Below are 23,790 nucleotides of genomic sequence, written 5' to 3'. Positions count from 1 at the left end.
GTTTCGTGTAGGCTATTTAAAACGCAATTGTATAAGTGACTGGGCTATTAGGCTACGGGTGGAAGTGTAATGGTTGCAGACAGGGGCGTAGCACCAAATTCTGGGCCCTATGCACAAGTGGTGGCCATGGGCCCCCAACCAACCAACCACCGGCTGTAAGCATGACGCATGAGGTTCACAACTAACTAGGCCTACCATCTAATCACACATTGAATTAATCTAACAACTCTTATATGTACTGTATAACAGAAAATAATCTTATTACCCAAGACTTGACTGAATTTCTTATGTTTAAAGAATGTTTAAAAGCTAGAACATGAAATGAATGAAAACACTTTTGGCTGAGAGAACAGCTATCTATACAAATTGAACACTTTTGGCTGAGAGAACAGCTATCTATAGCTAACTGAGTGTGATGTGTTTCACAAGTTAGCTTTGCTACTAATTTGACAGCCTTTCCTCATGAACCTATATAACATTGAGCCTACTAAGTTAAGCTATTAGCTCATAATAATTTTCGAATTAGTAGGCTATTGAAATGTTGTGGTAGGCTATAAATCAGGCATCATGTTATTTCTAATTTTGTGTTAATGCTGTTTTAGCACTGATAATCGCGGATTCGTGGTGGTATTGAAGTGTTTTGTAACCTTCAGGAGTTTATTTCATTTGTAGACTATTGCTTTCACATTGGGCTCACCTTTCTTGGGAAAGAAGGCTTAACACTTGTTTTCCATCATTTCTTTTTTTCTCCCTTTCTTGCCTTTCTTTTCTGGGAACCGGATTTAGCTTTCTTAGACTTAGACATCTTCACACCGTGACCGTCTGCATTGCCGCTTCGGCAGAATGAACGTTACTTCAAAAATGCGCCTAGCAGGGGAAGGCGGACTGAACCATTTCGTGCAAGGGAGAGGGTGCCTGCCCTCAAACAATGTTGGCTTGGACACAATTTAATACATCAATCAACTGATGCATTTACCCGAAATATTTGCATCTATATTAGTTAATAACATTTATTACGATCTTTAAATTAAGGAAATTATTTATTATTAAGGAAAATAAAATTCAACTCCTTAGGGGCCCTCCCCCCACTTGGGGCCCGGGTAATTTATTCCCACTTGTCCCCCCACTACGACGCCCTTGGTTGCAGAGTGAAGATGTTTTTCACGGGTGTGGTTAAAGGTCTGAAAACGGTAATAATACAGTAGGCCTATGTACAAAATAATATGCCTGATGTTTTCGTCGTGTAGCAGAGGCCTGAGAGATAGACAGGTAGCCTAGCCTACGTGGAATGAGGAAGCCTACGGTAGAATGAGCGGGAGAAAGAGTTTGTAAGCCAGTTAGCGATAGGTTGGTCATACGTTCGAATTTAGGCCGGACATATGGATTTTAAAAGCCCGTCCGGCGCAACCTCAAGCCGGACGCTCATTTTTTCTCCTTTTTGGAGTTGCGCTGGGCATCTAAAATCTTTGCTCGGACGCAGCATCGTTTCACAAACTATGGACGCGAAGACTGCTGGTCAAATTATGTGCAGTGCTTCGTAATCAGTAGGAAATACTGTATATGTTAAGTTTATCTGTTTGCATCTTTCCAGCGTTTGTTGCTGGCCTAGCCTAGGGAAGAAAATCTCTCTTAAGTTATAATAGCCTACCTGAAATATCTGCCAGCAGCTTGCTTGCCAGCGTGTCCCAGTAGGCTAGGCCTACTTCGCAAAAGTTGTGAAATATAACCGCATATTTTTTTGAATGTCGGCGACTGGCTACATAAAAAAAACGTGCGTTCATAATACGTGCGTGCTTGAGATGAAACCAGCAGTTTTCAGCAGGATCATGCGAGGAGGACCTGTCTCTTAATTAATTTAAAACAAGTCAATGGTTTTACAGTGTTTCAGTCAAGCTTTGGTTGGTTTAGATACAACTGGTATGCAAAATGTAAAGTAGTGGATTAACTTTAATTTGCTGTGCTGCATATTGAACAATAGATGCACATTGTAAATTATATAAAGTAGGCTTATTAAAATATGTAAATAGTTTAGTCTAACTTTGAAAAAAATATTGAAGGGAATCCAGTCCAGTGCATATGTCTCTGGCAAGTAGCCTAGGCTACTACAGACACAGGTGAAGAACAGTAAGCAAAACCAAATATGTACAGCCAGCTTCAAAAGCAAGCAGCCCAGACCCTAACATTGGGCATTTATAGCTTTGAAGGTAATTCACACATAATTATTTTTCTTTCGCCAAAATATATTTGGTAACTTCTGTAGACATCCAAAATGGGGTGGGGGTTAAAATTAGAAGGAAAAAAAAAACTATTGCATAAACAGTCATGTATATCTTTTTGCCGTGGTAAAGCCTTAAGTTTCATTTAGATGTCTTGAAAAGGTCTTAAAAGTCTTTAAATTTGCACTTGGAAAATGTGCAGATACCCTGAGAAAGACCATTGGTTAGCTAGCTCATTTAAAATATCCTAAACTTTTTTTGATCTTGCCTCTTAAAAAAATCGGAATCGAGAATCGTTAGGAACCGGAATCGAAATAAGAAATCGGAATTGGAATCGTTCAAATTCAAACGATACCCAACCCTACCTATGATGAATGGTACTTCAAGTATGTGTTATTTTAGATAGATTGCTGCTGGGCTATATGTCTTGGTTCATGTATGTTAACAACACATTGCCGTCATGGTGAAGCGCGTATCTCGCGGTTACAGAAATAGCATGCACCATAGACATAGTGTCCCGCCATAGACATTTAGCATTATAGGCTGTTTTGCATCCATTACAAACAAACATGCAATGTGAACGTCTGGGATTGGGGAGAGCACTAAATGCTCTACTGAATAAGCATGAAGTCAAACCTTTAAATGAAAAAAAATAAACCGCTAATGAAGTAAACTTGTGACCATCAAAAATCGTTTATCGCCTGTAACTCCATGATAACAGGACGTAACAGGAAGGCATTTGGCTGAGCAACGGAGGTTAATATGTTCTATATTTTGTCCAAATGATGTCTATCATCTTTGCACTCGGAGAAAAAACGGAATATTTCATTTGTCCCATGTTTCTTCTACGGCTGCAAACGGGATTCACTCGCAGTTAACCAAATATTTCTTTATTAGGGCAGGGCAGGCATATTTCTGACTATTAAATTATTTCTAAACCAGTCTGATAAAGTCTGTAGTGAAGTCTGTGAAGGGTTTTCCAGGCTCCATTTCTTTTTACGAGATACCCTGCTCACCAGAGCCATCTGGCGGTTGTTTGGGTTGTTGCAGCGTCGATGCAGCGTCACTGGAGAAATACAAATTAAAGTCGTGTGATCCCGCGTGAGGTCACGTGCGGATACTCGAGTGAAGCTGGCCAATTTGAAGTAATGCCCACTGTATTTGGTGAGGTAGCCTAACCTAACGCCGGGTGCGTGTGTGCGTGGGTGCCTGTATGCGAGAGAGGGAGAGAGAGATGAGTGTGTGTGTGTGAGTTTTTTGGTGTATTGCTCACTTGCAATTTTTTTTTATTTTTTAATGCGACAGGATAGTGGAGAGTGACAGGAAGTAAGTGGGAGAGAGAGTCGGGGTGGGATCCGGAAAGGGCCATGGGGCGGGAACCGAACCCGGGTCACCCCAGCCAGTTGCGCCACGGCTGGGGCCCTCACTTGCAATTTTACATGAATTAGTTTATTACTTAAAGTTTTCACAACTTAACATCATATTGACTCATGACATTAGGCTACAGCCGCTACAAATACCATACATTCTTATTAGCTAATACATTAATTCAGCTAACATCAGGGCAGTTGGCTACTTTTCCGTAGCTCTCCCTAGCCCCCCTGGAAATGGCTTTTAAACCTCTGGACTACCTATGCACATTTGAACAATTTAGCAAAACATTCTTGCAATGGTTTCTAATTAAATTTGAAACAGATTCATTCCACTGTCATTCACTCTATGACTGTAAGACATTCTGAATATACCAAACGAGATTAAAAGATATGGCCGTTGTGCAATGCCAACCATGGAAGGCGAGGACGTACAAATAATGGGTGTAAAAACATATATTGGTGACACCAATGAGAGACAGCATTGCCTGCGCTTAATTCAGTTTCAGTAGGATTGCGCAATTAAAGGAAGTACAGATGAGTAAGACAGTTGGGACAGTTTTATTGGGACAAATTTATTTTATATTTTTATTTTACATTCATAACATATTTTCATTAGAAAAGACTGGTGACCCCCACCTCCTGCTCCTCCCCTGACGTCCCTGATAAGGTGGCCTAGTCTCGAGATTGGTCAATAGTTATAAACTTGCAGTGAAGTTAACCTTGTGTTAGTGTGTAAAATACCATTACTAGCATGCTAATTGTTCCTTAATAATAAACTGCTTCACTTCATCAATCACCTTACACATTAACTTTACATTGATGTTGTTTAAAAAGCATAGATGATGAGACAATAGAAACAGCAAATATTAACATGATCCAATTCATAGCATGGTTAGGAGGACAGCAGCATGTGATTTGTGTGGTTATGCCCGGCTGCTTTGGGCCAAATTCAAGTTACCATGGTAAGTTACCATATTTAACCATTAAACGTTGGTTCTCCCTACATTTACCATTTAACATTAACATTAACTTTGTGCTCACTTTTTTGATGGATTGAGGTCTGTACTCTGGCTGGGCCACTCTAAAATGTTGATATTATTCTCTGTTAACCATTTCTTGCCTTGTTTGGCTGTATGTTTTGGATCATTGTGTGGTTTAATGGTCCAATGCAGGTCTCTCGGCAGACTGCCAGATCTATTCATCCAAAAATCTTAATGTAGCCCCTTGTCAGAGTGATGGCAAAGAATTGTTCATTACTCAAAACTCAGGTTGCTGCTAAAAAGGTGTGGTATAGAATAATTGTGGGGACATGGAGAGGCTTCTACCACATTGTCTTATAACCTTTAGCCATGTGACAGTGTCATTTTCAGTCAGAACAAACAACATTAAATCAATATTTTCCAGGGGTATGAATCATTTTGTTCTGTATGTTGAAGATGCTGATACTATTTTGTTTCATCATGGTGTAGGTAATTTTTTTATGGCAAAGCATTTTTATGCTTATGTCAGCCAGTGTGTTTTCTGTCATTTGTTGGAGAAGCTTTAGGCTTATTTATTAGTGACCAGACCATGGTACCCTAAACTCACATTAACAGTCTACAGAGTATGCTCTCTGCTCTCCCAGGTTGCATTGAGAATGTTCAACTGATTTTCCTGAGGGGTATTCCATCAACCTCGCTAAAGGCTAAACCTGGCTTATTTCGTTAAGTCTCGCTAATTTTAGTGAGAGTTCCGTTCCATTAGTGTGGTTTACGTGAATCTATGGTAACTATGGGAACTTATGCCACAGAACTAACCTGGTCCGTAGCAGGTTAACGTTCAAGCTTAATCAAGCTGTGTTGCAAAAAAATCCCATCAGTCGGAAAACGAGTCCAAAAAGATGGTTACATTAACTATTCTATTAAAGTAGTAGAGTAAGTAGAATTTTTTTTTCCCTACAGTGTCACCAAGCATTGATTTACATATTCACTAATTCCAAAGAATTTAGGAAAATTATGCAACTTAAAATGTTTAAACTTGACATGTGTTTTTTACCCTTTTTACCTAGGAATCTTGCTACTCTGCGTGTTCTCAGGTTCGCTTCTCACACAGAGCATTTACATAGCTTATAACCTTGATAATGGCATTTTTAGTTATACTCTTGAAAGACATGAAAGACATGTCCTACTATTGATAAAGGGTCATGCACAATTGGTAGCCTGTTCAGTGACAGTAAATAGGCTATGCCAGTGGGCTACATTATATATCTGATGCAAGCCAAAGGTATAATTATGTAGCCTGTATAGGCTACTAATAATTAAAATAGCTTCATGTGTTGATGATTGTTCATGAATGTAAAATCAACTGTGTGCTACACAGATTAAATATATAAAAAAAAACAGATTAAAAGCAATTGCATTTTAGATAATTATATTTCACAAACACTTTGGCAGAACTATGAGACTCATAGGAGACAATAGGCTATATTACGTTGATACCAATTTCTTTTATGACCCCCTACACCTAGACAATAATTTGGAGTGAACCCTTTTAATCTAAGAACGTAGGCTATAGCCTATAATTTTGAATAGCCTATGCCAAGTTTGTTTTGAGTTTATACTATTTATTCACTTGTTTTGTTCAAGAGTGAAGACAAACTCGCAATTGATTTCAAACCTTGATCATTGTTGTTGAAATTTGCTTTCAGGTCTATTTTCCAATTAATGTAGGCAATAATCTATTTTTTTTCTCTTGATGTTCAATTTGATGACTTTCGATGACAATCCTGTAGATTGTAAATCAAACAGAAATCCTGTATTCATATCCTTCATTGACTGGGTTGATGGAATACCCCTCTGTTTGAGTAACAAAGCGACAATAATATTTATCAAGTAGAATGTTGTATTGAAAGTATGCCTATTCAGGAGTCTACAATAAACAAATACACTATATTGGATATGGACTATAATAAAATGCATGCCAATTAGAACTGCTGGTGTAAGACAGGAGTTTAGATGATCCAAATATGGAGGATGAGAATGGTTACACATACAGCATCCTCCACATTTACTGGCAATCATGGTACAATTCAGTGAAAAGATGTGTAGTATATAAAAAAACACCATTTGGTGATTTATGTTAATCTCAAAATGAAAACAATGAGTAAGAATCCAACTGAGAAAATAAATATTGGCAAAATGGAATTGAAGCTTGTTTTTAATGAAGAGTGTCCATGAACTTTCAACATGGAAAAGACAAAATTCAAATAAATGGGGAAGTGCTTTGACCTCTTTAAGTCAGGAGATTGTAATAAAATATAGGTATATGGGTAAAATGCCCATATTCAGTTATTAGTGGGTTTGATCAAGCAAGCCCACTATTGTTCTTCTTAAAGGACAATTCCGGCGCAAAATGAACCTGGGGGTTAATAACACATTTGTACGAGTTCGACCGTTCGCTGGGATTTATTTTCATGCTAGTCGAATGTGACCAGTTTTATTGCAAACCGCTAATTAGTGTTTAACGCTAGCCTTCGGGGCACACGTACAGTAGAAAGAAATCGCTATTTCTATACCACTAACAAGGCTCAAAATAGCACCACACTTACACAGTAGCATAATGAGGGTCTCTACATGTAAACCGAAGCATTGAGAACTTTGTAAGTGTACAGGCAGTTTATTAAAAAGAAACACATTACCGTTCACGTCTGGTTCACATACAGGCAGGCGCCTTGGGAAAACGAAACTCTGGGATGTGAAGTGAATCTCATGTGAAACGTTGTTGCTGAAAGAAAGGACTGTGCAAAAGAGAAGCACTGAACGCAACAGGAGACATAAGAGATGGCAGGCTATTTGAACGAATTTGAAGACATCGAGGATGAACCCTTATTGGACGTCGGAATATAGCCTACCAACGAAGAGCTGCGGAGCTCCGTGAAAGGGCTATGAGAGAGAGAGAGCTACCTGTAGTCAATGCTGCACACAGCCTCGCACTTCTAGAAACTGTAGGCTACCTGCGGACATTGTGAAGCTATAGCCACCGAAGAGGAGTGCCTGTGTTGCATGGAGTGGGACCTGTTGCGTCTTGACCCCCAAGAGACGCAGTGTTTTGTAGAGTCTGAAGATTCCCCCTCATTGATAAACAGGGCTGTAGTTGAAACTTTTTTCCATGTCCCGAAAAGAAATTGGAGGCGGCGATCCATACCAGAGAGACCAGATGGACATCCACTAAGTAAGTACACTATACAAGTTATGTTACATCGGAGCTTATTTCTGATAGGCCTATATTGAGCAAATTACATGATTTTAGTTCACATCGCCTGCCTGTATATGTGAACAACCAGACGTGAACGGTAATGTGTTTCTTTTTAATAAACTGCCTGTACACTTACAAAGTTCTCAATGCTTCGGTTTACATGTAGAGACCCTCATTATGCTACTGTTTAAGTGTGGTGCTATTTTGAGCCTTTTTAGTGGTATAGAAATAGCGATTTCTTTCTACTGTACGTGTGCCCCGAAGGCTAGCGTTAAAAGCTAATTAGCGGTTTGCAATAAAACTGGTCACATTCGACTAGCATGAAAATAAATCCCAGCGAACGGTCGAACTGGTACAAATGTGTTATTAACCCCCAGGTTCATTTTGCGCCGGAATTGTCCTTTAAGTATACATGGGTTATTCTATAATTCAGGGTACATTTCAAGTGTAGAAAGAAACCAAAAAAATTTAATGAGTTTTTATAATTAAACTTTTTTATAGTCAGAACACACTTCAAAGTTAACATGACAAGTATTTGCTGAGTAAACTAATTCATGTAAAGACTTCAAGTATTTATTTGAAAAAAATATGTAATAACAGAAAAATCTGTCAACTCTGTTAGAGACAAACTCGTTAAATTACAGTATATATTTAGCAAATGTGATACATTTTTAAATTATGCCTTCCCTATGAGAACTTTTGTCTCTACAGCCACTATAGCAACTTTGAATCTGATAAGATTGCTACTTTTTGTCCTGAAATAATAAAAAAAAAACACATTCCACTGGCAAGTTTCCAAGAGGTGCATACAGAGTTGACGATAACAGAGTTGACATTTCACATCATTTTGTGGCTTAGCTCCACATCCTAACCTCAAACTAGTTACTGCATGGTATGTATAAAACCAGAATGGCTTTGAATCATATTATTGTTTTTTAAAAATTGAGTGAGAGTTTCACTCCAATAACGCATAACAGAGTTGACGAATCATTTTGTACATTTTGTTCAAATTAATGACAGAAGAAGCTTAACATATCTCACTGCCTTTCCAAAGTTTCCTGTCCGAGGAATTGACATCTCTCTGTGTAGGCATCATGCTTCATATTCAAAGTCTGTGTAGATTTTAAGCAGTTTTATAACAAAGTTTACAAGAACTTTGAGACGGACCAAATTGATATATTTTTTAAACTTATATCTTGCATAATACAGAAAATAGACATTGTATATAACTGATGTTATAACAGTTAGTAAATTAATCTCCAAAAAATAGATTGTTAGACTTGATAACATCATGTTTAGTCAAGTTGAATGCATGACTCTGTAGTCGGAGACAGTCAATAATATGGGGTGTATAAGTAATTTAGTTAATATTTTGTGGATAAATTGGGTCTAAAATAAATATAAAGCATTGTTACTGGTGAAACGGTGTTTTATTAGCATAATTGTTCAAAATTGATTCCATAAAGATTTTTTTTTTTTAATAATAACTAAATCTTTATCATGGAGATGGGAAATGTACCCTGATTTAAAGAATGACCCACATATTATTCTATCCACCCACTTTTTGTGCGGACTACTGCTCCTAGAGCGTTTGAGCTATCAACACGGTTCCAACTCCAAAAGTTCAGGCCCGAACCGGTGTATCCTGTTCAGTGATGCCAGTAATGCATTACTTAGTAACGCGTTACTCTATTCTGACCTCTTTTTTCGGTAACGAGTAATCTAACATGCTACTATTTCCAAACCAGTAATCAGATTAAAGTTACTTATCCAAGTCACTGTGCTTTACTATTTTTGTCATATTCCTTAGTAAAAATATATAATATCTGCGGATTCAGTGTAGACAAATAACACCGAATGCTACAAGATATTCGCTCGCTTGGATCCAGTTAGGACACGCTGTAAGTCTTGATTGCTTGCACCTGGCAGAGTTCTAAGCCATATGGCAGCTGCCTAATTATGAAGCTGGGCTAGGCTGGGCTGTCTGTGTCTGTGAAGAGCTGTGCATGTAACTTTTGACCCGTATGTCCGATTTTCAAAGATGAGGTACCATTGGAATCCTTGAATGAAGCAGAGTTCCGTTCCTAGCCAACACCAGTTGTAAAGGTCATGTAAAACATGTCCAATCTTTTTTTTAAAAGCCAATCTATGTCAAACAGATCTTTGTAGATCCACAGTAGACCATGTACATGACCTGTATACACATGGTTTGGCTTTAACCTCAGCAAACAGCATAGCAACCACGTTATTTAGCATAGCAACCACCATATGTACCCTAGCAACCATCTTAATTACCCTAGCAACAACCTAGCAACCACCTCTATAATATCAACCTAGCAACCACCATAGCAACCAACATGATTACCCTAGCAACGACCATAACAACTGTTATTTTGCATAGCAACCCCCATAAGCACCATAGCAACACCTTAGCAACCACCTTATTTACCCTAACAACGCCCTAGCAACTATGCTTATTACCCTATTTAATTAATTACCCTAGCAATAAACTACCAACCACCACTATAATGGGACCCGAACATGCATGATTACCCTAGCAACCAACATAGCAACCACTTTATTTATGTGTTTTGGCTTATTGGATGTTGCGTTAATGCAGACAACTTTTGATTTGTGTGCCCAAATTTTTTAAAATATTACTGTTCTTTTGGCGGCCTGCACCTGATCAAGCCCACTCTTGCAGCTCCTTGGAGATGCATTTCTAGTTTACAGTTAGAGTTGAATTATTACATTGCAAATTATGATGGTAAGAGAGACAACATGTCAGTCTCCAAAACTTCAGGGGTGGCCTTACTCTAATAGATGATCTAAAAGATATGCCAGGGAAAATACTTTCTTCTAATTTAATTAGAAGTGTAAATGACTGGAATTGCTAAATGCTCTTGGGATTTTGCCTGGAATCATGTTGTATGATCAGATAAAATTAAAATGTAGCTTTTTATCTAAAAACCCTAAGGTGGATTTTGTGTTTAGATGGATGGCTAGAGATGACTACTGAAAAGAAATGTAATGCCTGATAAGTATGCTAGTGGGTCTCTGATGTTCTGGGGCTGTTTTCATTCCAAAGGCCCTGGCGACCTAGGGTGCAAGATATCATGGTCACCATGATATACCTGGATATTTTAAATCAATCAAAATCCATCTGTCTGCCAAGAAAACAAATGGAGTTATGATTGGATCATCCAGCAGGTCAATGAACCAAACCATGCATTCAGATCAACACAAAAATGGTTTACTGAATACAAAATGCTTCTGCCATTACCCCTTAGAAAAAGAAAAATGCAGAAGAACGAACCTAGGAATCTGTACAATCTGAAGAGATTATGTAGAGAGAAATGGCCTTAAATCTCTTTTTTGTATTCTCCAACTTTAAGGTATATCATAGGAGGCATTACAAAGTATAAAACACTGGGATTCCAATAATTGTGGCAAATGTGCCTTTGGTAAAGATATTTATTTCTATATGAGCTATATTTTTTTCTCAGAATAACTCTGCTTCCCTCTAGGGTTGGATTTTACACAACTTCACCAGGGATACCAATAAATGTGGAGGGCTCTGTATACATTTAGTATGTGTGCTCTGTGTTATGTTGACTATACAGTTCAGTTCCACACCAGCCTGGGCTTGAATCAGCAAACTTCCAGCACCACAGATTGGGAGGTGGGTGTGCTAGCAATGGAAATACAATAAATCTAAAAAAAACTTCAGAAGTGACCTCAATAATAGATTATTTGTAACCCAAAAGCCTTTCTTGTCATCTAACAATTATATTCATTATATTAATTCCAGAAACATCTGTCTGTATGTGTATTTGTCTGTGTGTCTGTCTGTCTCATATCTCTAAAACCATTCGCCGGACTAATATTGATACTTGGCAGGTATCTTGCTAAGGGTAAAAGTGAATGCAGTGTCGAGTTTGATGTTGTTTGGATGAGAAATGTGGGCCATTGTTACTGCGTCATTCCATGACAAATCATCTAGAGGTTAACAGGTCACCCTCTCAGAAAATGTGAGAAAAAAAAGTCTGAGCAGGTGCAAATCTGATTTGACACAGAATGACCCCATTGTATAAATGATAAATCACCAAAATATGTTTTTTTATACTTCAACTTCACTGGGGGTGAAGTAATAAATGGAGGGTGCTATACAGTTGGCTTAAGAAACCTAGTATACAAATAATGTGGCATTACCCAAGATATTTTGGAGTCATGAAAGTCATTTTCATAATGTACATATTGATCCTACCTTAATTAACCATATTTGGAGACAACTAACTGCTAAGATGCATTACGAAACTTGTTGTAATGTCCTTCAGAGAGAAGACATAGCTTTGAAAATACATTGAAAAATACATTAAATTGGGGGAGCTGTGGAGCAACTGGCTACAGGGCCCACACCACATACAGCCCCAAGTGCCCACGACTGGCTCATTTCCCGTTGCCACCCCATCTCTCTTTCCCACTCGCTTTTTCTCCTCACTGTCATGTCATAATAATTGCAAAAAAGCCCCCAAAATTCACTTCAATTGTTTTGGAAAGGCAAATGCTAACATAGTTAATTTCCTAACAATTAAGTCCAAATGACCAATGGAAGGCAGAACAATATATGTACGATATGCGAGTATGAAATGCGAGATGCGGGACAAAGGCTCAGAAGGCTTTGAAGTACAACCCAAAGCAGCATAAAACTAAGCTAGGCTACCAGGCTATTTTACTTTTTGGAATAAAACAAAACATTTAACAGGGTTTATAACACTTGAATTTCTTAATTTCAGTTTAATATCAGTCTCCCAAAGACCTTGCGTAGCTGATCAGCCCCTTAAGAAGACAATAAGTTTTCCCTAGATATTAAATAATTTATGTCATTATCTCAGGAAAATGTTTTGTTATCTCAAGATAATGACAAATTACCTATTAAATGTAATGTTAACATTTAGCATCTTAGGGCCTCCATATATCCAAGCAAAGCCTATGTATGTATAGTGGTTACATGCATATCTCAACAATATTCCTATCAAATTCTTATAGAAAAAGCAGACAGCTATATAAGCTACAATACTGTCAGGAGTGCAACTCTCTCCCATCTACACTGAGCTTGCACAGACTTGAGATTAAAACATTGATCATTTAAAAAAATAAAGAAAAAGAAAACGTTGGGACTGCACACAGTGACTGCAAAGAAAGTGCATTGTTCAGATGCAAGGTGGACCTCATGCAGGTCACATAATTGAAATGTCTGTCTCAATATTGCTTCAGTATGTGACCCCTTTACAAACATGTATTAGATTTTGATAAAAATACATCCAATTACAATGCAAAAAAGCAGGAAATATGGACATACTAATACTAGGCTATCACTGCAAAAAACTGTTCAACAGTTTAATAATTGAACTGCCATGCCTTTATAAAAAACAGGACCTCATTCTTTAAACCTAAAGCTGCATGGCACTACACCATAATATGTCATGCTGCCCAGGTGTTGGTATCCTGCATAGCACTTTATACTATTTTTGAATATACATCAAACTGTATTGCATAGAAATTCAAGCATACTGCTATAAATGGTCAGTGTGGGTTTCCGCCATAACATGATAATGCTACTGAGATAGGACATGTTATGTTAGTGCACTCTATACTCTACAGTTTGTCTACTGAGAAATTGGTAGGAGGCATAGAAAACACATGATTGGAAGGCTGGGTGGTGAACTGTGCAGGGTGCTAGCAGCTACCAGTAGAGGAACAAACAGATCCACAAATGTTGAGTTTGGAGGTCTCTGCCTCAGGTTCCAGTTCTGTCTCTTCATCCTCTGTGGCTCCCACATCTACATAATCATTTCCATCAGCTTCACCTTCTGGTCCACTCTCTGACAGATCCTCTTGCCTCTTCTTCAGCCTAAGGGAAATTACATATACACACATGCACAATTAGTTTTTGGAAAATGAAAAAAAAAATAGCTTCGTTGACACCAGACCCTTCTCCATTGAGATTGAGAGTGGGTCTGGAAAGGGTTCATTGACTTCCAGCAGGGGTGTAACTAGCAGTTAAATTAAACTTAAATTGGTGCATTAAACTCTTACCAAATTGTTACCGAAGTGCAGCAATTTTGTAAACAAAGGTTTTAAATACAGTTGTTTACTCAGTTCCAAAGAAAATACATGTCCATGCGGCTTAGCGATTGTAATTATGTTTAGAGACATTGGAAATGGGCATCAATGGCCTCTTGACCAGACGGACCTGCAGAGCAAATCCCAAATTTGGCAAAGGTTTGTATGGTTAGAAAAAAATGGAAATGGAATGGAAAAATGGAAGGTTTGGGGATTTGATTTTGCTTACTGTAGTTAATAAGTGCTTTTGCAGGGATAAAGGCCCTCATTTATCAACTGAGCGTTGAAACCAGCGTAGATCTGAGTGCAGAAATAATTTTCCAATGGGGTTCACGTGTGACTCATGAAACCTTTGTATCACTCCAATTTCAGCATAAGAATAAACGTTTGTTGGTAAATACATTCATTACAAAATCATACGACACCTGCCATTTGTCCGTTGAAAAAATAATTAATTTACTGTATGACTGTTGTGTTGTGCTTTCAAAACAGAAAGTAATTCTCTCCACATAGCCTATGGCTATCCTAAGCCATCAAATGTGTCAACATAACAGACTACATTATGGCAAGTAGGCTACAAATGTGCAGGAAAAGTCTTAGGTCCAAGATATTCCATGAATTCAACTCTTCCACTTTCCAATCTTAGGCTTTTACCTGGCATGCCCTCTAAATAATCTATTAGCAGTGAGGTCACTTTTGAAGATTTTTGGGGGGACTTGGGTTACCCTTTCTGTAACTCTCTGGTTCTTATGGAATTTTTTGAATCTTACCATCCTCCATACTGTGTGTATAACCAGTGCCGCCGCTACCACCACGTGCATCACGCATTGTGCGTATGGCACCAAGGGACAGAGGGGGCACCAAAATGTAGCCAATAAATAGCTATACTGTAAATTGATTTTTAATCTTCTTAGATAATGTTTACAATGGCAATATACACCAACAGCATGCTACATAACAATACTTTTCGGGTTCTCTCTCAATCTCCATTAAGATCTAACTTCAATGTTATGCTAAATCCATTAATTGGGAATGCGTCTGAGCACACATGAGAGAGTGGCAGGTTCTGGCTGGCTTGTCATTGTTGATAATTGATAGCTACTTTTTAATATAAGAAAGGAAATCATGAAGGCAAGAAAGACGAGGCTGGAGGAGATTGCGGAGTTATCCGACTCCCTCTAGCCCAGAGGTGGGCAAACTATACGGCCCACCAGCCGAATCCTGCCTACCGAGCTTAGGTTATTATACAGTAGGCTGCTCGCTATTTTTTCCTGCGATAGACGACATTTTGGTTAGCTTTACTGCAAACTGCTTTTCACTCTTCCAAGAGAATGTTTACAATGTCAATGTTAAAACAGCATGTTAGGCTACATAAGGATGAAACTTTACTCTCGGCAGGTCTGACTTGAAAGTTGCTCCATTTAAAGGGAAACTTGGCAGGATTTCACCCTCTGCTGGAGAAATTGTGCATTATGCTATTTCAAACTGTGGGAAAAGGTAATGATAAAGCACATGGATTTGTTTACAAGCTAGCGAATGGTTAGCATACGTTTGGCAGAACTATGTGGATGTTACAAGGTAAGAAACACAATTTAAAACGAGTTTCTTGTTTCTAACTTCTCTTTCCGGGATGGTAGTCTCAATGTTGCAAGGTTGGTTTTCCGCCTGGGGACGCTAGGCACAGTGGGGAAAGTCACCATTTTCACCAGAACAGGTCATTTAACCATCCAAATGATTTCTAAACGGGTTTATTACGTTGAAATCGCTGCCAAGTTCCCCTTTAATTGGGAGCGCGCATGAGAGGGATAGAGAGAGTGAAAGGTTTTGACTGGCTTGTCATTGTTGATAATTTATATCTAATTTTTAATATAAGAAACTTTGAAAAGGAAATCATTAAGGCAACAAAGACTAGGCTGGAGGAGATTGCGCAGTTATCCAGTTCCCTCTAGCCCAGTGGTTCTCAACCTTTTTTCAGTGATGTACCCCCTGTGAAATATTTTTTCAGCCAAGTACCCCCTAACCAGCGCAAAGCATTTTTAGTTGAGAAAAAAGACTTAAAACAGAGCACTGTGCCATCAGTGTCTAATTTATTAAACTTTGGAACTAATAAACACATACACATACAACTTATATTTTCCAGAAATATTTATTAAATAATTGTTTTTTAAGTATTTTTGCATGGATTCTACTTTTTAAAAATATGTATATTTTAACCCTTAGTTTTTTTAGGGCATTTTCACTACCTTTATTCATAAGGATTTATTCTGGTCATTGTAAGTGCCACACACACATATTATATATTGTTTTTTTTCCGGCAGAGTCTAGGCTATCTAGGCTATTTCATGTATTAGTACTAGCATTGATTTTATTTAGATTTTTAAAGAATTAAAAAATCTTATATTTTGACATGTATCTCACCACAGCAAGCTCAAAGCTCTACATGCATTTCATGTGTGTGTAGGGCAGACTGTCCTGAATCTGGCAATATCATTGCCACGGTGGAGGGATTCTCTGGGGCTGAGCATTTACAGACATATGTGGTGTGTGCCTTACAGAAATAAATGCCATTTCTTTTATTTAGTGATTAAAAATGACCTTTCTGCACTCCATATCTGAAACACGAACTGATCTGACCTGACTTGACCCAAGTTTACGTGTGTGTGCCTGTCTGCACTCATGATTCTCTACAACTTTTTACTGCGTTGCCATGAACAAAGTAAAGGCAAAAAAGGTGTTTGTTTGTCGAACAAATTGGGATGCAATGTGAGCCTTGAATTGAATGCCATACAGGAATTTGCTAGGATCTCAAAACCGGATTATGAACATTCTTTGCCATAGAGAAACACACAATAGCGTTGGATTATAAACATGCTTTGTCACAAAAACAGACAAAAACGTGAGGTAAGTCGAGCTATATGAAGTTATTATATTGCTGTGATAGCTCTGTGTCTCCTCTTTCAACTGCGTCTGCAGTTGGTTTTTATGACGTTATTATTTTGCAGTCACTTCTTCTGTTTTCATAAGCCAGAAGGATCGACATACTTGGTACCAATGGATAGCCCTGTGTCTCCTCTTTCATCTGATATGCTTGCCATATCTATGCGTTCACGGGTTCGGGAGTAGGCCTAATTCAAACGAGAGTAATGGGTGCGCAGGTGGCAGAGACTGTAAATATGATGCAATTTGATTTAATTTCATGATTTTTTTTAATCGTCATACTTTAACGTACAGACAAGTGCGTGGTCTCGTTGGAAAGCCCCACTTCTGCTCTGTCACACAACAAAGGCTTCTCGCTGCTATGAACAGTTGCGGAGCAATGTAACAGAGAAGAAAGGGTGTTTTTTGACACACTTTGCGTCAATCGGCTTCTAAGGGTTAAAATCTCACGTACCCCCTGGAGTGCCTTCACGTACCCCCAGGGGTACGCGTACCCCCATTTGAGAACCACTGCTCTAGCCTACTGGCCCGTTACAAACTGTGAGAGCCAGGGCATTTTGATATTTTGGCTGCATTCACTGTGATTTGGAAAATGGACAAAAATATAATGTGATCTTTGCCTTTTTGTAATGGGACTGGTGAGTCTTGAAGTCTTCAATAATTTGTTTCCCTTAAATTAAGCATTTACATGAAGCACAGTATGCCGTTTGAAACACATTCCACTTAGATAGGTGGCTACCAGGCTCATACTGTATATCACTTTTAGATAGATAGATAGATAGATAGATAGATAGATAGATAGATACTTTATTGATCCCCAGGGGAAATTCAAGGTCTCAGCAGCATACAGACAACACAAACACATTCTTTAACAGCAGAAAGAGTAATTAAAGTATATAATATAAAAACACAACTAAGCAATAAGGACAGTAGAAGATAAAGAATATGCTAAATATACTAAAATACAAATTATACTAACTAACACTTAATCTAAATCAATTCTAAAAACAGTATCCACATAGTGGTGTTTAATCAATCAGAGGCGCTTGCAATGACTGAGGCAGGGACTGAGACTACGTTTACACGAAGCAGGGTATTTTCCTAAACGAATATCTGGCCATCTACGTTTGCAAATAAAACTGCATTTACACGAGACAGTTTATTTTTAAAATGTGTTTACACGAACCCGTGTACATGCTGTCATGAGCACGCCAAACCACAGTGGCAGTCTAACGATAAACTCAAGCTCACATTAACCAATCAGAACCCTGAAAAGTCGCACGTGAGAACATGTAAATGTAAACATTGGTCGCACATTTGGTGTACTTCTGTCGCATACTGTGACGTGGGCTGCCCAAAACTCCGTTTACCACAGTTTAGAACCAAACGCATAAACAGAGTTTTCCCAAAAAAACACTTTGGCCGGAGTTTTTTTGGAGAACCGTTTTACGGGGCGAATTCTCAGTTTGCGTCTAAATGAAAGGCTCAAACGTAGGGAAATGTCTTCGTTTATAAAAATACACATGCTCGTGTAAACGGGGTCTGAGCCTGTGATTCTCTGTGCATAGTAAGGTATGGTAAGGTGCTCTAAGGTGCTCTGTGTGAATGAGTGTCATGGTGGTAGTGCAATGGTGATAGTGCAAATGAGTAAGTCCAACAGTGCAACAATGCAGAAATAAAGTAAAGTAAAGTCTATATATCTATATATTTAACTATTTAAAGAAAATGTATAAGTGTGGCCACAGTTCGGCTGTGGCATGGAGGGGGGGGGTTATGCATATGTGCTAATGTGCTAATATAGCACGCAAACAGTGAGGCATAAAGACAGTGGTAAAAGTGGCTAGTGGACAGACAGTATCCAAACATGGAGGGGGTGAAGAGGCAGACAGACTATGCAGAGAAGTCTATCTCTCCTCTTCCCTTAAGTGAGGCATTGAACAGTTCAGTTCCTGGGGACAAATGAGTTTCTCAGTCTGTCAGTTGTGCAAGGCAGTGAGCGAAGTCTCCAGCTGATCAGGCTCTTCTGCTTAAAGGAATACGCCACCCCTAGGTGAAATTGGGTCTCTCCCCGCAGTCCCTAGAGTTGGATGAGTGAGCCAAAGCGTTTTATAGACGACCCAGCCATTGTCCTAATCTAGAAACGGCCCGGTTAGCTTTAGCTTAGCGTAGTCGCTGTAATCCGGCACTGCCAGCTAGCATGTCGTTGCAAAAGTGAATCAAATAACTCAAGATTTTTTATAATTATTTCTCGTAACCTGTACATTCACATCGAGTACAAATATCAATGCAAATTAACACGAAGGGATTTACTAGACCAATTTAGATTTGGAACTATTTTCAGGCATAGCACCGGCAAAGCACCGCTGCCAGGCGCAAAGACATCACGCAGCATCTGAAAACCCTCAACTTCACGCAATACACCAGTGTTAGTATTTTGAAGTTAGTTTCACCGAAGGACTACTGGGGAAAAATGGCTACTTGCTGTGTGAAGGGCTGCGGTAACAAGCAGAGGACATACACGAACATAATGTTTCACAGAATTCCAAACCCAGTGGAACGAAGAAATCTTTGGCTTGCTGCCCTCGGCATTCCTGCAACAACTCCAGTGGATAAAATCAATCAGTATCGTGTTTGCGAGGAGCATTTCAAACCGGAGGACTACAAAGAGAAAATGCAGTAGGCCTATGCTACGAGAAAAATGCTGTTACATCTGAAAGATACGGCCGTCCCATCCATTTTCAGTACAGAGGCAGAACAGTGTTCATCATCCATCCAGTATAATTTCTATCCTTCCTTAGGTTATACGTTGTAACGTTATAACTGAAACGTTAGTCCGACTCACATTGTCGCTTCCAGTTTTATTGTATAACTTCATTAGGCTGCCGTTTCACCCTATTGACAATATGACGACTTTACCTTTTACCGTTACCTGTCAGTCGGCATGGGTTGGCACACTCCACACTCACACCACCAGTTCGTGTTTGCTCTCGTTCGCTCATCCGACTCGCCTTGACCAGTCGCAACGTCCTCTCTTCCCAGATCCAAAGCTCGCAACTCCTCTTCAGTGAACTCAGGTTCGAAAAGGTAGGGTCTTGGATCTTGGTAGTCGAAGTCATCATCTTCGTCTATCGTGTAATCTTCCATATTCATCGCCATTAGAACTCTTAGAGAAAGCCCACCTGTCAGTGTCAGCCAGCCTAGTAGCAGAGAACTTGGTAGTCACGCTGGTGTATTGCCGGAAGTTGAGGGTTTACAGATGCTGCGTGATGTCTTTGCGCCTGGCAGCGGTGCTTTGCCGGTGCTATGCCCGAAAATAGTTCCAAATCTAAATTGGTCTAGTAAATCCCTTCGTGTTAATTTGCATTGATATTTGTACTCGATGTGAATGTACAGGTATAATATACAATAATTATAAAAAATCTTGAGTTATTTGATTCACTTTTGCAACGACATGCTAGCTGGCAGCGCCGGATTACAGCGACTACGCTAAGCTAAAGCTAACCGGGCCGTTTCTAGATTAGGACAATGGCTGGGTCGGCTATAAAACGCTTTGGCTCACTCATCCAACTCTAGGGACTGCGGGGAGAGACCCAATTTCACCTAGGGGTGGCGTATTCCTTTAACAATAGTGCTGTGGAGTGGGTGACACTCATTGTCCAAGATGTTGATCAGTTTGTTCAGGGTCCTTTTGTCAGATAGTGAAGTGATGCACTCCAGTTCAGCTCCCACTACAGAGCCAGCTTTCCTTACCAGCCTGTCAATTCGCCCCGCATCCTTCTTCCTTGTGCTTCCTCCCCAACATACTACTGCATAGAAGAGGACGCTGGCAACAACAGACTGGTAGAACATCCTGAGGAGCTTACTGCACACATTGAAGGACTGCAGCCTCCTCAGGAAGTACAGCCTGCTCTGCCCTTTCTTGTAGAGTGCATCAGTGTTGGCTGACCAGTCCAGTTTATTGTCCAGGTGGAGACCCAGATACTTGTAGGTGCTAACCACCTCCACATTGACCCCATCAATGTGGACTGGTAGCAGAGTGGGCTTAGACCTGCGGAAATCTACCACCATCTCCTTGGTCTTTGAAGTGTTAAGTTGAAAATGATTGAGTTTGCACCATTGCACAAAGTCCTCCACCAGGCTCCTGTACTCCTCCTCCTGCCCGTTCCTGATACACCCCACAATTGCAGTATCATCAGAAAACTTCTGCATGTGGCATGACTCGGTGTTGTAGCAGAAGTCAGATGTGTACAGGGTGAACAGGACTGGAGAGAGCACAGTTCCCTGTGGCGCTCCGGTGCTGCAGATCACAGTGTCAGAGAGACAGTTCTTCAGTCTGACGAACTGTGGTCGCTCGGTCAGGTAATCTGTAATCCAGGTTACCAGGTGAGCGTCCACACCCATCTGCAAGAGCTTGTCTCCCAATCTGAGGGGCTGGATGGTGTTAAAAGCACTTGAGAAATCAAAGAACATGATTCTCACAGCACTTTTCCCCTTGTCTAGGTGGGAATGTGTCCTGTGTAGAAGATAAGTGATGGCATCGTCCACGCCCACTTTCTCCTGGTATGCAAACTGTAACGGGTCTAGTGCATGGCGTACCTGGGGTCTGAGCAAACAGAAAATGTCTAGCTAGCTGTTTATACCAACTTAATGCCATGCCTATTGCTAATATTGTGCTAAATGTGGAGTTTGTGGACTAGCCATAGGAAATATTTGAATGGAGCTGGCAAAAAGATCATTATGAGAGTTGTGTAGACGCTCTTAAAGTGACAGCGCACCATTTATAAATGAGTTAAACTGCATCAAATTAGTAGTATTTTTTTAAGAAATGAATATTTTAAGTAAAATGACTGTCATTATTATCATTGAAATAATATATATTACAATATAGGGAGGGAGGGGGGGAGGTGGGGCACCACAAAGCAGTTCTGCCAGCAGCGGCACTGCATATAACCATGGGTCTTTGTCCAAGCATGTTTGTCACATTTCCATTTGATTAAAACCTTTTAATTATTGTTATTGTGAATAAAGGCATTTTTAACAATGTACCTAGTTTTTATAGCCATTCCCTGACTTAATATCAACACACTTTCTTTTTATTTAAATTTGGTGTACCGAAGTGTGACGTTCCGTTTCCATGACGGCAGTGTCTCTGGATCCAAACAAACTATCGAAGTGGCTTAAATAGCATTGAATGTAGACATGTGGCATCATTTCTAGCTAATAATTGTTTTAAATGTAGGCTATAGTAATTTTGTGTTTTACCTGCTAGGCAGCAGCTTAGCCACATGACACGGATTCCCTGGCAGGTGTAATAGAAAGAAGCACAATTCCAGGGGATATTTCACGTCTTATCAAAGACTGGCAGCTGTTAAGAGTGATGTTTTTTGCCTCAAAAATAAAGCCAAGACACGTCCATGAATTTAAGGATTTTAACCGCATGCTGTGAAGTTACATGCAGGTCTCTTTTACGGAGGAAACCCATGCTAAAATAAAACTCTGTAGTCATTTGATATGTTGTAGTATGTGATTCCTATAGTGTAAAAAAACATACTAACATCTTGGAAACTTTGTAAAATGATTTACATATATTAAGAAAGCCACCACTACGGTGACTACTATGCATATATTGATTTGTTTAGATCCAGTGAAATTGCTGCCTTGACAACCCCACGTCATGTCTTGTCTTTCCGATGTTGAAAATAAAGTGATTCGGGAGATTTCGCCCTTGTGTCACTTTATTTTCATACCTTAGTGAATAAGAATGTCATGAACTACTTCTGAAAGTTCACAGACACACTGATTGACTTAATGAAGTTGAAATGCTTCTGTTACATTTTGTATACAAGATTTTCTAGGGGTACCAATAATTGTGGGTAATGAGTTTTTGTTAAAAATATGTTTTTCTTTATGAGATATTCCTTTTTCTCAGAATATTGCTTCACTTCAAGGTTGGATTTTTCCTCATTCTTTTCATTGTAAGATTACAGTAAATTGGCAAAAGATTATTTTTTAATACCTGTTTTTAGTGAACTTTACCAAAGGTGCCAACAATTCTGGAGGGTACTGTATATCACATCACATTATCTTTTCTGCATTTTTGCACTTCTGGTGAGACGTAAACTGCATTTAGTTGTCTCTGCACTTTGCACAATGACAAAGTTGAATCTAGTCTAATCTAATCTAATCTAGTCTAATATATACTGTATATGTACACACACACACACACACACACACACGCATGCACGCACGCATACACACACACACACACACACACACACACACACACACACACACACACACAACTGTGAGAGCAACATCCCTCTGCTCAACAATCTGAACCACTTCTTTGCTTGCTTTGAAGCACAAAACAGCACTTGCCCACAGAAGACCCCTCCCCCTCCACACGAGCAGCCCCTGTGCCTCTCTGCCGACAGCGTGAAGAGGAAACTTGCTGCTATCAACACCCGTAAGGCAGCAGGCCCAGACAACATCCCAGGTCGTGCGCTGAAGGACTGCGCTGAGGAGCTTAAGGATATCTTCACAGACATCTTTAACACTTCCCTGAAGCAAGCCATCGTCCCATCATGTTTCAAAGCTGCCACCATCATACCTGTGCCGAAGAAAACTGCTCCATCCTGCTTCAATGATTACCGCCCCGTGGCACTGACACCTATCATCATGAAGTGCTTTGAGCGGCTTGTCATGTCACACATAAAATCCATTCTCGACTCCCCCCCACCCTGGACCCCCTCCAGTTTGCATACCGAGCCAAACGGTCCACAGAGGATGCAATCTGCTCTGCCCTCCACCCAGCCCTCACCCACCTGGAAAAAAGAGACTCATATGTGAGATTGCTTATAGACTTCAGTTCTGCATTCAACACCATAATACCACAACAACTCATC

At 39.6% G+C, this 23,790-nt stretch overlaps 1 protein-coding gene across 1 annotated transcript in view; it reads right to left on the bottom strand.

Moving 5' to 3' along the window:
* Nucleotides 1-12,228: 12,228 nt before the first annotated feature.
* Nucleotides 12,229-23,790, bottom strand: part of stk32c (serine/threonine kinase 32C) — a 484,207-nt gene continuing 472,645 nt past the window's right edge. Inside the window, exon 12 of the mRNA XM_076286494.1 lies at nucleotides 12,229-13,736. Within this exon, the coding sequence (XP_076142609.1) occupies nucleotides 13,562-13,736 (175 nt within the window). The 3' untranslated portion in view covers nucleotides 12,229-13,561. The remainder of the gene's footprint in view (nucleotides 13,737-23,790) is intronic.

Source organism: Alosa pseudoharengus, unplaced genomic scaffold (assembly GCF_046254945.1).
Source record: "Alosa pseudoharengus isolate Yale_2024_CS ecotype anadromous, Long Island Sound unplaced genomic scaffold, YU_APseudo_1.1 YU_APseudo_1.1_scf_15, whole genome shotgun sequence".
Taxonomy (NCBI): Eukaryota; Metazoa; Chordata; class Actinopteri; order Clupeiformes; family Clupeidae; genus Alosa; species Alosa pseudoharengus.
This window is presented reverse-complemented; position numbering and strand designations above follow the sequence as displayed.